The 16,420-nt window shown below is 38.5% G+C and overlaps 1 protein-coding gene across 4 annotated transcripts; it reads right to left on the bottom strand.

Moving 5' to 3' along the window:
* Positions 1-4,059: 4,059 nt before the first annotated feature.
* On the bottom strand, positions 4,060-11,367 carry RNF7 (ring finger protein 7). 4 transcript variants are annotated; one of them, XM_054595094.1, is made up of 4 exons: positions 11,075-11,367; positions 7,289-7,336; positions 5,794-5,891; positions 4,060-5,624 (listed from the first exon to the last, which is right to left on the bottom strand). In XM_054595094.1, the coding sequence occupies exons 1-4, from the start codon at positions 11,247-11,249 to the stop codon at positions 5,568-5,570; spliced, it is 378 nt and encodes a 125-aa protein (XP_054451069.1). In that variant the 5' UTR covers positions 11,250-11,367; the 3' UTR covers positions 4,060-5,567. The 4 variants fall into 4 exon arrangements, with proteins under 4 accessions (XP_054451069.1, XP_054451070.1, XP_054451072.1 ...); XM_054595096.1 differs by having other exon boundaries at positions 5,493-5,624; positions 11,082-11,367; XM_054595095.1 differs by lacking the exon at positions 5,794-5,891.
* Between the last annotated feature and the right edge of the window lie 5,053 nt (positions 11,368-16,420).

Genomic DNA, 16,420 nt, shown 5'->3' with positions numbered 1-16,420 from the left:
GCAGTCTCTGAAGATCAAAAATGTATTAGTATTCAAATTTTTCTATCATGAAGGCAGCACCTCATAGTAGGCAAGCGTTAACTGATAAATTTTATTATAAATGTTACAAATATATAATTTCTATAACACTAGAAAAAGCAGAGCAGAAGTTAGCACAGCAAAGGTTAATTAACAATGAAAGCCTAAAAATCACCCCTAAAGAGTTAGATGGCGATTATATTGCACCAACCACACAAAGCTTGTTTGATTGAGGCTATGTATTTTTTGAATTTATAAAGTCACATCCTGGGTGGTCTGGTAATTCTGATTATCCCATTACACTAAAATTTAGGTACAAATAATTTAGTTGCATGTTTTAAAATAAGCTCCAATAACTTTAAATAGTAGGTAGTTATTTAGAGGCTCGGATAAAATACAAATGCGACCGAACACTTCGTCTGCGCTGAAATACTTCCTGTAGTTTTTAACTGCGATTTTCACTTAGGCAGCTTTTCTGCCTCTCCTGCGCACCCTGTTTATACACATACTTTTTGGGGACCACTGTGGGAGAGCCCATTGTCACTGATGGGACTATGTTTTTCAGATGTGAGATGTGTTGGGGTGGTTAAAAAAAAGGGGGTGGTTAAAAACCATTCTCCTAAAAACCCATGTTGACAGTTCTTCACTGCTTGTGGGCGCACACAAACATCAGAATTCTTACAAGAAGCATCACTGCAAACAATATACTTTTCTTGAAGGTCATTCTCTAATTAAGGCAGAGATTAGCTGGGCCGGTAATGCTCTATAATAATGGCTAACATTTATCAAGTGCTTACTATGTTTCAGGCACTATTCTAGGCAGTTAACATGTATTAATTCATGAAATCTTCATAGCAACTCTATGAGGTAGATAGTAGTTATTCCCACTTTAGTTGAGGAAATAGGCACAGAGAAGTTTAGGATTCGGTGCAAGATCATACTGGTAAGTGATGGAGTAAGGATTCCAAGCCAGGCTGGGTGACTCCCAAAGTATAGTCTATCTACTGTGTTATACCAGCCACCCTCCCCGAGGGATGGCTTGCTTGCAGCCAATGTAAGAAGAGCAGGTTCTATTCTTATCACTCACTTGGTTTTACCGAGCACACAGACGAGAGGAAGCAGCAGATTGCTTGTAAAGCTTACTCCTGCTCTGAAAGGCCATGAAGATAACAATTGAAGGCTGTAAAACATTTTTTAATTTTCTAAACCATATGGATATCACCAAAAATTAAGTGCTCAAAAATACACCCCTACATTCATAGCTGTAAGTTCCAATGAAATGTTTTGACTAAGATTAAGACGGAATACCTAAAGTTAAAATGAGAGCTCAGCACCTACAAATTTTTTTCTTGATATAAAAATCTGGAAATCATGTTGAACAAATGATTAGGAAAAAAATGTAACGGTGAAATCATTAAAGCCTCATTACCGTCCTTCACAGAAGCTCACAGTGCCACAAGCAATCTGTTTACAATGAACTTTTCCTGACAAAATTCCTACGAAGAACTTATTAAGAACAGTGCTTTAGCCCATAATTAAAAACACATTATTTTTAAAGTGCCACTTCTAGTGAAGGAGCTTCCAAAAATGAATAAAATAACAACAGTGGCACTTACTTACCATGTACTAGAAACCGTTCTCCATTTTACATGTGTATTAATCATCCATTTAGTCTTCAATCCTCAAGATGACCTCGTAAGGTAGGTGCTGTTATTTATATTGAACATGAGGAAACTCAGGTCTGGGGAGGTGAAAGAACTTGCTCAAGGTCACACAAGTAAGTGGTGGTGCTAGGATTCAAGTCCAGGTATCCTGACTCTTCAGTCTCAGACACTGAGTATCAAAATGCAGAGAAGATACTATTCCTGTAAAACATACTTCATTAAACAAAACCTAAGAGATATGCAATGATGTAAAGATGGCAGAAGAGGATCTTCCCTGCAAGTATTTATGTTAGTATGTCATTCAAATGTTCAATATAAAACAGCTTAAAGTTTAAAATTACTTGTACTTTAATTCCAATTTTGCTTATATCCGAATTAGTAATATTTACCCTTTAAATATTTTTTTAAACAAGGGCTTACTAAAGTAAACATGAAAATTTTCTGATTTTCTTTTCAGAGCACTTCCTGAAGTCAGCCCTTGGCAATAACTTTAAAAAGCAACAAAACATTTTTAAAATAGTTACCTTATTAGATGTCTACTAAACTTCTAAAACAAAACTTAACATTTTTTTTTTCCTGATCCTAATGGCTTCTACATTGGCTTCAGTTAAATAAAACAATTTCTAGCTTATTCTTCAGACCTAGGAGACTGCCGAGGGAATATTCACGAAGCACGTATGTCCTGGGTATTAAATACTGACTTCAAGTGTTGTTCAGCTCTGGAGGAGTGCATAGATCAGCGGGATTTGGTTCTCTGAACTATTCTTTTTAGGGTAATAGCTATTCAAAAATCTGCACCCTTTACACCTTTTATAGGACTTATTTTGTGTCTGTCAGTTTAGGATATTTCTCAGAGACTGTGGCACAAAGTACACGTTAAGCATCCATACAGGCACTGAACTCAGCGCTCCCGAAGCCAATATGCTAAAGGGGATGTTCTGCAAATGTGCTTCTTTGGCGGCACAAAGACTGATGGCAACACTGGCAATTTGGTGGATGGGGGCCAGAGAAGTTCAATGTTTTTCAACATACAGGACAATCTCTCTTGATGAAACATGGTTCAGCGTCCTGTGTCACTTGTTTTAAAAAAGATCTTATTTTTTAGAGGGGAAGGGAGAAACATTGGCGCGTGCAAGAAACATCACTGCGGCCTGCCGCCTGTCACCCAGCCATGTGCCCTGATTGGGAATCCAACCAGTGACCTTGGGGTCTGTGGGATGATGCCCAGCCCACTGAGCCACACCAGACAGGGCCCTGTATGACTTTTGAATGTCCTTTCATGTAGAAGAAAAATCAGTTTATGATGATCTAAACCTTAGGTCCTAATTTCTTTTTATATAGTATAAACACAGAGAATTTTTTGTTATCCTCACCCAAGGACATGCTTATTGATTTTAGAGGGAGGGGAAGAGAGGGAAACAAAGATGTGAGAAACATTGATTGGTTGCCTCTCAGATGCTGCCCAACTTGGCACCAAACCTGCAACCTAGACATGTGCCCTGACCAGAATTGAACCCACAACCTGGAAGACGCTCCAACCGAGCCACACTAGGCAGGGCACAAAGTACTTTTTTACATAGCTTTAAAATTCCTTAGTTTCCAAACATGCAACTAACATGTAAATCAAGATTGTACATTGTTTTGTTCAGAACTTTACTATGTGTGACCCACCATTTTAGGGGAAAAAATTTTAATATCAATGGAAATGTTTGTGTTTCTGAGTCACAACAGTCTACGTGTAGTGATCACACATCCACATATGCAGTCTTCTGAGGTAATTAATTATACCCAAGTATTTATATGCTGAAATGCAAATAATTATAATTACTTTCCTCTCATTTTTATTCTGTATTACAATTAAATATTACATACATTTTAATTATGTGTGGAGGCAGCGATTTCATTTCAGAATAGTAAAGGGGACATTTTTTAAAAAAAGGAAATAATCAATTTCATAGGTTTCATTTACTCAGATGCCAGCTGTAATACACGGTAACTTGCAAAGATGGAGAATTAAATAGCTCATGATCACAAATGTGCTCCCGATACACTAGTAAAATAAAATTCAACACTATTTATCCAAATGGAAAGAAAAACCTGCTCAATGCTCAACTTTTGTGTTGGAACTCCTAATTAAATGTCGCAGCTTGTTCTTCTGAACGTTCGCATGGCTATGCAGGTGCGCTATCACTCCAGGGTGGTGAGGGTCGGTGCTGCTTCGTCCCTGTCAGATGCTGCTGTGTAACAGCAACAGAGCTGTTAGGTGGCTGACCAGCAGTTTCGCTGTGGAAAACCAACTTATTACCACCATCCTCCACATTTAATTTACATACTGTCACAATGACTAAGATAACATTTTTAATATTTCATTAGATAACATTTGAAAGTGAAATATTTGGTTCACTTTTTATAGGTACAACCTTTTAAAAAGGTCAAAAAGCTGTTAAAATAGTTCATTGCCCATGACAAGCACATTCAAATAGTCAAACATATTAATATTCATATTCGTATATAATTTTTTCAGTGGACAGTTGTGAAAAAATACATAAAGGGAAAATTTATAATGAAACCTGATTAATGGCCAATGTAAATGCATACAGAATTTTAATTTTTATTAATTATTTTTTAACATTCTCTTATGTACCCACATTCTTTAAAGATTCAGAATGGCCACCTCTGAATCTGCAGAAGTTAATGGTTAAGTTGCAAAGATTGTAATTTAAAAAATTTTTAGCAGTAGCCTCTTTTATGGAAAAATTCAAAATGATTTTGTAGTCCATAAATTGTTACAAGATAGCCTCCACTAAATGTGAATGAGTTGGATAAAATTTAAGTATTTTTTCACACTTACATGTTTCCAGGTAATAAACTTAAAATTTTCTTATTACCAAATGAAAGAGCATATAAATATTTTTTCAAATGAAACAGGAGTCACTTGACAAATCAGTTTATTAACATCAGATTTAAAGTTGTACATAAAATGCAATAATGACAATTCAAATGAAGTAAACAGAATAAACCATTTATTAAAACACTGTGTAATAAAATAAACTTTTTTTGATCCAATGCTGTAGTGGTAAACATTTTCCCCTCATTAACAGTCCACCTAAAACACTGTTAAATTACATCATAATCTGGGTAAAACTTGAAAATACCTCTGTCCTTTACCACTGAACAAGTGAACAGTCAGGTGTGCAGATCTAGATTTTTTTGATGAGTTAAGGATAGAGGATGATAACCTAAAAGACAATCAAAATCCCCTATATCCAAAGATTAAATTTTATTTACGCTGCTCACTGGTCCAAACTTAGAACTGTCCTATCAAATAAATATTTCAAGAACCATTCCCTTCGCTAAAATAAATACCAGGAACAAATTAAGAATAAAAGTTGGGTTTTAAACTGCACTTTATTTGTTACTGTAACATTGTTTTTTCTTTTAACTGATCAACCATAAGCATGCAAAAAGGTCTCTTCTGAATGGAACTGTTTCCACAGCCCCCTGGATATCAGTAAGTAAATTATAAAGATCATTCAATTTGGAGTCTTCTCCTTTATAACACTTCTAAGCAGTGTGACACATACCACAGAGATAGGAAAGAGCATCTTTAATAAATTATCTTCTTAATTGTAGAGAGTTTCTGAAAATAAAATCGACAAAAAGCTAACCCATGCCTTTGATGAGTCCTCAAAGACCAAAGATCCATCTCCTTCTGTTTGGGGACTCAGTCTCCTAGAGTGTCCTTGCCTTTGTAGGGCACTTGATAACGGGGTCCCCCAGGGCTCTGGACAGCTGCATGCACTAAGAAGGCCTTCCACCACTCTCATTTGCCGATTCGTTGGACTACCCAGTCTTGCTGGCAGAGAGGGCAGCGATTGTTCTGTTTCACCCACAAGGACATGCAGCAGTTGTGGAAGGAATGATTACATTCTCCCCAGACCACTAAAAGGAAAAAAAATTATCTGACATTACACATTTCACTTTAAATCACTGAGCTCAAATATGTATCTTATTTTATATTATGAATAATAATCATGGTTCATAATCTCAAATAAAGATGGCAAATTGGTCAAAAATAATTTTTTCTACCTATAAAGAAATAAAAACTTACACATGTAAAGTTTGGGCTTAGGGGACTTTCCATCACTGTTCTAGAATCTGGATGAAGTGGTGGCCCCCAGTTCCTACACAGCTCCATATGCTGTCTTCCTGAAATTAGGAGATTAAAGGACTTGAGCCTTCCTTAGATGCCAGACCTTCCTAGTCATGCATGCACTGACCTTGGAGACATTTGGGGCTATATTTCACTAACAAATGTCCTCCTGATTTTTATTTACCAATGTGAGTTTTAAGTGCTTTCAGTTCATGGTAGGCTATTAAAAATAGATGACATGCTTCTAAATATTATCAGCTGTACATCTACTGAGCTGTTTCCTAGAAGTGGTGATGAGCTGTGTTAAGTCATCAACAGGCTGTGCCATTCCTCATGTGACAAACAGAAATTTTCAAAGTGGATGTCTGGAAAGAAAGGTCTTTCTGTAATCAAAGAAAGCTGGCCTACACCTCACAATTTCCAAGTTAGTATTTTTTAAACAAACAACATGAAAGAAAAATTTTAAACCAAGGGAAATTACCCACAATCTGGACTACAATCTCAAATGTGAGCTTCATCTGTCCCTTGCTTGACCAACTGAGCTATATGATAACAGAACAATGAAAGACATAGGAATAAAAGAGAAAAGGAAAAAAAAAACTTCTCATGTAAACAGGCTATAGAGGGTAGAAAGCAAGAGGGAATTATTCTAGTGTTTCATAAGGAAGAAAATTTGATCAAAACAGCACAAATCATTAATAAGAGGCCGCATGTAAACCACACCAACACAAAGTACAAAGTTGACCTTTCTTTTATTGTTTATACTATTACAGTTGTCCCCGCTTTTTCTCCCTTTGCTCACCTCTACTCAGTTCCTACACAAAGTTAACCTTTCATTCTAGAAAAATGTTTAAACACTTTTATATAGTAATCTAGATGTGATGACTTCGAGAACTAGGACATACAAACCTTTGAACTGCTTAAAACATTTAGCCTAAGACAAATTCTGTTGTCTTAGACTGTAAAGAAAACGTAATACATTTCTATATACACACTGCATCCCCAAAAGAGACTTATGAGTTTTTCCTACAATAATTGAAAAGTTAAACATATCATAAGGGTATTAAAAACCGAAATGCTTTATTAGAATGAAACCCTACCAAAACTGACCTATAACATATTCAAAGTTTACATAATATTTTGGCAAATACCTCTTATATAATTTTCTTAATAGAAGAGAATTATTCATTTTTTTGGATTATCAAAATGTTCACTATGCCCATGTCTGAAATACTAATATAGCCAATTCTTCTTAATTACAGGCAATACAAACACTTGCAGATTAATTCCATTAAGGCCTTTTAAGAACCAGCACATTTTACATTAATAATAGATCACTGCTTTACAGTTTATTTTTGTATATTGGTAAAGTCAATCTTAACAGCAAATTCAAACATCCCCACTGAGAGAAAACCTTCAGTTGAAAAAGCAAGAGAACTAAATTACAACATACCAACACAATCCTCTTGTTTGTTTTCAGCTTGACATCTAAGACAGGCATCTAAAAGTAAACAAATAGCAATTCTCATTCTGATGCTCAGAATGTAATTTTAAAACCCAGACACTTCAAAGTCAAAAAAAAGCCCAAAGGGTTAGAAATGGAGACAAAAGACTCATACTATTAATTTCTCATCTGAACATAACTGTTTAAAGATGAGTGAAGTACAAGACACTCTACTTACTTATGACCAGAAGCAATTTTACAAGGGTTACTGACCCTCTATTTTTACAAATCTGATGAAAAGATGTCCTGACAGTGGATACAACCAACCACTAGAGAAAAATATGCCATACTCCACTATATCAGAAGTTGTTATAACACTGGGCATGTTCACGATCTCAACCTGAGGGGTTGTTTATTTTCAAGACACGCTTTTAAATAAGCTGTGCACACAGGGATATAAAGTATAGCACAGGGAATAGTCAATATTATAATAACTATGCATGATGCCAGGTGGGTACTGAAAATGTAGGAGGGAACACTTTTTATAAAGTATGTGATTATCTAACTGCTATGTGTGTACACCTGAAACGAATACAAAATAATACTGAACGTAAACTGTAACTGAAGAAATAAAATTTAAAAATTAAATAAGCCATGCATATATATTGGTATTTGCTTATACATGCATACATAAACTCTAGGAGGATATCCAAGATACGAACGATAAAGTTTACTTGGGAGGGGATTGAATGGGCAGGAGTTTTCATTGTATACTGTCTTAAATTTTTTAATTATGTGATTGTATAATCTATATAAAAATTAAAATAATTAAAAATACTTTATAAAAACTAGGGGGTTTTTTTTCTTTCTAAGAAAATGCTCCCTTTACAAAGTAAGTCTGAGCCCAAAACATTTACCTAACAATGGCAAAGTCTTTTAATAAATTACTTGGGAGTAAATACTAGGAATGGGAATCTCAAGTAAACTAAGTTGCTTGATGAAGGAGATAATAGAGATTATTTCAGGGACTAATGAAATAGATTCATACATTCGCTGGAAGAGGAGTCAAAGGTGGTGGGTAAGAGGAAATTCACACCAACAGAAAAAGAGTTTTTAACATAAACTGGAGAAAAATAATTCTGTAAAAGTAGACACATGGTGAAGCTGAAGCCTGCTTCTCTCTTACACTGGATCATGCGCAGGGATTTGCTTCTCTTTATATGTTTTTTACCTAGAAAAACACACCACTCTGGCCTCTTCCATGTGGACTGAAAACCACTGCCTCTTAAGACTTTCTTCAATTCCACCATTACTGAGCCTCTCCTCTGTGGAAGGAGCCATGCACCAGGGACACGGAGTCCACAGCAAATGGGGGTACAGACAAGGAAACAACTAAGTATCCTAAGGATCACCACGTAAGAGTGAAGATAAGGCGCTGGTTCTGTGCAATCACAGAACTACGTGTTTGTGGGCCCAGCTACCTCTTTCACAAATTAGGAAAAGAAGGTCCCAAAAGGCTGTGTCAACTGTCCAAGTTAACATAGAATCAGGAAGGGTTCTGGCTCTTTCTAATGTGGCAGCGCCAGCGAAACCAACCCTCTCTTCCTCAGCAGCACTTGCTCCTTTCAGAAAGGAAGGAGGGGAGTAGAAACCAAGAGCATTAACCACATCACAACAGGCTGACAGGCAAATCTTGGATGAAAAAGTCAGTCATAATAAATCATGAAGATATTTATTGGAGATGAATTCCAAATATTAAGGAAATGGTACTAAGTGGGCTCTTTTTGCAGAATCTAGAAATCTCTGAATTATGCTTATCGCTTCGATTTAGATTACCAGAAACTGACTTAAGTGGATAAAAATCCCCAAAGTTTCAGATAAAAGGAGAAAGTTTCTTTTGATGATGTTCCTAATATCTGAGACAGCACATTTCTGAAGACTACAATAACACTTAACAACTTTTAGAACGACGCTAGGGTTAAGGACTGGAAAGTCTGAAAAACAAACTTCCTTCTGTGTCACCTGACCACTGAGTGGATTTTAACACCTCATAAACTAAATACAAAGGTCTAGTCCAGAATACTTTCCTGAACTGAAAGTATAGCTGTTGTTAATCTGCAACATTAATCCACAGTAGCAGAACACTTTTACTATAATTAGAAAGCCAATGTGAATGGGAGCCATTTATAGCCCATGCTTTGGCTTACTTTAAATACCCTAAGTAAAGTTTATTTGTTGCAAGATTTCAACCATTACTTTAAATTCTACATTTCTCCTCACTAGTTTAAAATTTTTCTTTGGGGAGAAAAATAAAATGCCTTTCTACAAACAGTCTTCTTTTTTAACGAAAGATAATTTGGGGGACAAAATTTTTAGCAAAGCCTGTCTTGCTTAAGGACAAAAAAATGAAGTCACCTGTGTTAAGTTAAAAATGCCACCCAAACTGGAAAATATGAGTCTAGTACTTAAGTAAGGGGTGGGGTATGTGATGACAGGAATGTACTGCAGGCCAATAAAGTAGGTACTTTAAAAACCTAATATGCACAATAAGTGGATCATGCCTGGAATCAAGCTCTTTCAAAAGTAAAAAATAAAAAAATACTTGAACCCCATTGTTGTAAATCCTCTATGAAACAAGTCCTTAAGAGTAAAGACAAGAGGGCATCCTAAAGAGAGTGTAAACTGAGAAATCTCGTGATTCTTGCAAATTTAAAGTTTCATCCCTCAAGAAGGGAGAGCGAGTTCTCTGTAAATTAGTTTCTTCAACTCTCATTTTTCAGGGCAAGACACGACGTTTTCAAATGATAGAAGCCTCAGTTTTCTTCAAGAAACAACATGTAAGAAGCTCTCGCAATAGTTTTAAATGCCCTATTTAAAAATATAACTTGTATTTAAACAGCACCTCTTTTCCAAGGTGGCCTGAGGTCTTAAAACAGAAACCATACAAAGCAAAATAGGGTGAAGCTGTTCTGAAAGGTTTCACTTGGCCTCTTATTTTTATTCAAAATATCAGGAAAGGAGTAAGACGTACTTGTAAAAGCAGGCTCTCCACAAAGGCCTGACTCAGAGCAGGGCAGCATCTTTTCCAGGAAATGACATCCTATGCCAGGCAGGAGTCAGGAAGTTTTGTGTTTCTAAGTAAAGGGCTTACCTTTATTCAATTCTCACAAAACTTAAATATTCTCGAACCACACTGTGCCCTTTCCAGCCACGTGAGAGCCGTCTGACCTGCTTAAAAGCCAACAGCAGGACAGCAAGAGCTAATCCACAAACGCAATGGCCGGGCACACTTTCTTTCCCTGCAGCTTTTAAGGGCAGACTGAGGATACCGTTTTTTGTGTGGAAGATGACCAGAGCCATCATTTTGCTGTGTGATCAGAACTCATGAAGTGCTCTGCTGAACCAAGGCCTTTACTCCGACCCTTTGCAGTCTGCTCTTAGGGATGGGGCCGGGAGGTGGCCACACAAACCTAAGTGGTTCCTCCCTGCTCCCACCAAACCGCACAGATGTATATTCTTGTTTACAGCCATCGCTACCTGAAATTGTCTTAATTCCTCTAGTGTACTGCCTGCTTCTCTCATTAGAGTGCAGCCCCAGGTACTGGGACCCCACGGCCCCAGGTGGCGGCCCCCGCACGGGCTTGCCCCCACCCTCCCGCTCCCTCGCTCCAAGACAGGGCCACCCCGCCCCCAGACCCCCGAGCAGGGGTCCTTCCGAGCCTCCGCGCGTCCCCCCGCCCGGAGCCGGCCCTGCGGAGGCCGTAGCACGGCCCGGGCCTCGCGTGCAGCGCTTACCCATCACCTGGACCCTGCAGATGGCGCACGTATCGCACTCTACGTCCCAGCTCCACATGGCCACGGCGTTCCACTTCTTGAGAGAGAACATTTTGTCGCCTCCTGACTTGGAGCCTGCGCTCCCGGGGTGAGAGGACAGGGCGCAGGGCTCCTCGCCGTCTTCCACGTCGGCCATAGCGGCGGCGCGGGGCCGGCAGCGGAGACGTTGGCTACGGGGCAGGCGAGGGGCTATGGCGGCGTCGTGGGGCCGCCTGACAGGCCACAGCGCCGCCCGCAGGCCGTCGGCCACTGCGGTGTCTTCCACAGGGGCCGCCCGTGATTGGCTGGTGCGGGATCGTGACGTCATCTTACGCTAGCGCCCCGCCGCTGTCTTCCCCTCCCCCACCCGCTTCAGGGGCTGGGGCACCCTGGAAGGCTGAGGGCCTTAGGGGGCGGCAACGGGCTGAAGTAGGCCACCGCGCTGTTGAGTGTTACTGCCGGGATTGCTGGTGCATTTTGTGCAGGAACCACGTGTCTTGCTTTATGCCTTCATGAAACTTGCTGCTCTCAGAAATTTCCTTGTTAATATATCCGTTTGTCATCTATCCCAAATGTAAACTCTGTAAGAGCAGGGACCTTGTCTTTATCACGACTTTGTCCGTATCTAAAAAATACTTGGCCACAGAAGACCCAAATATTTGAGTGAATCAATGACCTTTGAGAGCTTCTACAAATCTGGTTCAGCCATTTTTAAATATTTTAGTCTCAGAGCCCCTTTACACTTAAAAATTAGCAGGCCCTGGCTGGTGTGGCTCAGACGGTCGAGATTCAAGCCTGCAAACTGAAAGATCTCTTGTTCGATCCCCGGTCAGGGCACATGCCTGGGTTGCGGGTAGGTCTCCCGTTGGAGGCTTGCCAGGGGCAGCCCATCGATGTTTCTCTCCCTCTCTCTCTCTCTCAAAATAAATAAAATCTTTAAAAAATAAATTATCAGGCCCTGGCCACTGTAGCCTCTTTGGCTCAGTTGGTTAGGCGTCGTCAGTAAACGGAAAGGTTGCGGCTTCGGTCCTGAGTAGATGCGGTTACAGGAGGCAATTCGTCCTTGTTACTCTCATCTTTCTCCCTTCCTCCCCCTCTAAAACCAATAAGCACGTCCTCAGCTAAAGATTAAAAAATATATATATATAAAAAAATTATCAGAATTTCATCCCCTCGCCAGGTATCTTGGTTAGAGGAAGGGCCGCACACCCTACGGCTGTGGGTTCAATCCCTGGTCAAGGCACATCCGAGAGTCAGCCAATGAATGCATAAATAAGTGGAATAACACCCCCCCCCAAAAAAAAAAAATCAATGTTGCGCTTTCTAAAAAATAATTATTAGGATCTCAAAGAACTTTTGTTTGTGGAGGACATATATTTACTTTTTAAAAAATTAGAACTGTGGAAAAATTTTAAATATTAATTCATTTAAAAATTACAGTAATAAGCCCTTCACAAATTATCATTACAGCAATGACATCACATATCATATGGCTTCCAGGGAAACACTGTGCACTGATAGCATAAAAAGGGAGAAATAACTCTAAAACTGTTATGCAAATAGTTTTGCCCCCTGAAAGGATCCCAGGAACCCTGGGCACCACTCTTGGAGAAGTCTAGTTTAACCTCCTTCTTTTTATATGTAGGAGAAATGAGTTCCAGAGAAGTAATCAAAAGAGCACAATGTTACCATGAGATGGTGAGTTTTGAAGCCAGGGTTTGTCTATTGCTCACCCAGGGTCATAAAATTATATTTTTCCAAGCAAAGCAGACAGCATCCCCATTTAAAAGGTAAGAAAGCCCAGGCCCCAGAGAGTCCAAGGAGTTGTGTGATGACCGCTACCATCTAGGTGGGCACTTGCTGTGTCAGGGTGGGATTCAGAGCCTTCCACCATTGTGACTGGATGGGGGCGAACCAAGCTCAAGAAGTCTGGCAGAGGAGATGACAATGCCTAAATACATGCACAGATAAATATGGGACACAGGGTTACATTTGACTAGATGCTAGTGAGTACTGTTTGTTAAGTGGCCTGTTAAGTGCTTTGAAGGAAAGAAATGTTCCTGAGGACTGATGCAGTAAGGGAAAGCCTTGTGGAAAAAGTGGGGTTTCAAGGTTGGGGGTGGGGGAGTGGAAGGCCCTGGAGGCCAGGAAATGAGTGAAGAAAGCAAACCTCTATGAGCTGTCAGCTGGAGCAGAGCAGTAGAAGTGACAGCAGACAGGAGTCTGACCACACTAATTTTATGAGCCGGACAAAGATCCCTATAGACAAACTCAGATGAACCATACACAGCGCATGTGCTGTTCATATTAAGTGACCACGCATCTGACTAGAGATGACTATAAATACTAGATAGCTAATTACAAAAAAAAAAAAAAGAAGGCTGGAACCAGATGAGGATAGAATGCACCCAGTTGGTAGGAGTTGGGCAGTTTGAAAGAGAAAAGGAGTGAAACTCAAATGAAAGAATAAAGGATAAGAGGATGGTTAAGGACAAGAAATGGTACATACGCGTGCCAAGTCTGAACCTCATCACCCTGTCCCTGAATTACTGTCTCCTGGCTTCCTTCCTGTCTCCCCTCCCCAGTCCAACTGGCATTCAGTCTAATGTGCTCTTTAATTTTCCTGTATCCTCTTTCCTACCTGGCAGTCTCCAGCTCAGAATGTTCCACAGCTGTGAATTATCATCAGAACAAAATCTAAAGGCCCCAGTGGATCATTTAAACGCTGCCACAATATGGCCTCAATATACTTAAGTGTCATCCCCGAGCACATCTCCGAGATGCTTGTCAGACTGGTTCGCTCAGTCACCTAAACACAACCTGCATGTTTTTTTCTTCACACTTTAACATTTCTAAAATTGGACAGAACTTCCCCGGGTACTCTGTCTGGCTTGCTCTCTGCACTTAGGGAAACTCACTTATCTTTGTGTCCTCATTGACCGTCCTTTGCCACCATGTGTTTATATCATCCCAGGAAATCATAACAAAATTCTGTTCCTTCCACTCTTTTGGCACCACATCACATAGCAATGAAAAAGTGCGTTTTATCAAATGATTTTAAGTTTTTTTTATTGACAGCCTAAAAATGATGAAAATATTAAACTAAAACGAGTATGCAATGAAAAAAAAAAGAAAGTGCTGTTAATAGGCTGTCCAGAAATTCCTATATATGTACAAACAGATACATAATACATTAACTTATTTTAAAACTTTTTAATTGTGGTAAAATACACATACTATGAAGTTTACCATCCTAACTATTTTAAAGTGTACAGTTCAGTAGTATTAAGTACATTCATGTTTTTGTGCAACCACTCTCCAGAATTTTTTTATCTTCCAAAACTAAAACTCCATACCATTAAACAGCTCTCCACTCCCCCCCCCGACTCTTGACAACCACCATTCTACATTCATTTCTAAGTGTGACTACCCTAGTTACCACATATAAGTGGAATCATACAGTATTTGTCTTTCTGTGACTGGCTTATTCCACTTAATGTAATATTCTCAAGGTTTATCAATTTTGTAGCATGTGCCAATTTCCTTTTTAAGACTGAATACTATTCTATTGTATGAATATTTGACAATTAGCTTATTGATTCATCTGTCGATAGACATTTGGTTTGTTCCCACCATTTACATATTGCAAACAATGCTCTTATGAACACGGGTGTACAAACATCTCTTCATGATCCTGCCTTCAATTCTTTTGGGTATATACCCAGAATTGGAATTGCTGGCTCAGAGCACATTGATTAGCTTTTCATATGAGTTTTTTACATATCCTCTCCTCTAGCCTGCTCTTTTGTGTAATAGTACTACTAGGTCATCGTCCACATAAACACTTACATATCCATATTATTCTTTTTGGGCTGTGTAGTATTCCACCACATACATTTTCTGTGATTTATTTCCATGAGACTAGTGCTGTAGGTAATATCTCTATACATATTTCCTTGCACATGTGTAAGAGTATATCCATAAAATAAATTTCAGAATTAGAATTCCTCGGTCAGAAGGTGCGTATTTTTCATTTTGATAGACATTGCCAAAAGACCTTTAAAGGGGAACGCAGACTTTATACCCCCAACCATGGATGTTAGTGGCAAATTTCAAAAAAAAATTTGTTTTTAAAGCAGGAACAATTTCTCAGGAGGCCTCACACATTGTATATGTAAATTCAGAAGATATATTATTTCAGCTCTTATGCTGTATTGTTGTTTACTTTTAATGCATGAGAGTCTTATCTTCCTAATTAAATGCAGAGATCCTCGAGGATGGACATAATTTATTATATCTATCCCCAATTGCACAGTTTGTTTGATTCCATGAACTTGCCACCACTTGTTACATTTGTACATAGAAAAATGACATTTTTTTAAACTTCAGAACAAAGAAGTCTTAAGTCTTCTTTTCTGATTTCTATTTTTCTTGTGCAGCTGTTTAAAGTGAAAAAACAGTAGTCACTCAGTTCTAACATTAATAATAGTAATAATAGCCAGTAATATTTATTTTTGAGTATGTACTATGAAACAGATATTGTCTTAAAACACTTGACATATGCCATCTCATTCAATGCTCATCAAATGAGAAAGGTGTTATTCTTATCTGTGTCTTACATAAGGGGAAACTGAAGCACAGAGAGGTTAACTGACTTGCCCAAGGTCATTCGTCAAAAGCAGCAGGTATCCATGGAGATTCTGATTTATCTAATACCCACGTCCATGTTTTTTATCCCTGTATCATATTACCATGGCATGTAAGATTCAACTTAATCAAATTTACCATCCATACTTTGATCAACCACACCTCTTCCTTCTCATGGAGCTGAGATCTTAATTGGGGGTAAATTAATTAGAAGTTTCCTTATTTGTGTAAGATCCCCATTTGAGGGGACATTATCTTTTAGAAAGTGGTTATTATTTCCAAACATTCCTGTTGTCCCTAGCTACAGATATATTTATGAAAGAAGATTCTTTCTTAGATAAAATCATGCCTTTCTTCAAGTTATAAATTTCACATGCACAGGAGAAGAATCTCACCTATTTTTACTACGGCTTACTTGTGAAACCCACATTTTAGAAAATGACAATCATGACAGGATTAAGATGACTTTGAACTTTCATAAGTCTTATCAAATTTTAGAACTTGAAAGGGGTTTGGTTACAGTGAAGAATATTATCACAGAACAAGCAATGTCTTTATAGGCATGTCTGGCCATGGAAATAGCATCTGTAAGAAAGTATGGCATCCATATTTAGTTTTTAACCTGTAAAGTAATGAACAGGAAATCATAAATTTAAAAACAAAAAAGCATTTCAACTTTAT

The sequence above is a fragment of the Pteronotus mesoamericanus genome, unplaced genomic scaffold, assembly GCF_021234165.1.
Source record: "Pteronotus mesoamericanus isolate MK-2021 breed Mesoamerican mustached bat unplaced genomic scaffold, CSHL_Meso_final scaffold_54, whole genome shotgun sequence".
NCBI classification, from domain to species: domain Eukaryota; kingdom Metazoa; phylum Chordata; class Mammalia; order Chiroptera; family Mormoopidae; genus Pteronotus; species Pteronotus mesoamericanus.
The sequence above is the reverse complement of the archived record's forward strand: the minus strand, read 5'-3'. Positions and strand labels throughout refer to the sequence as shown.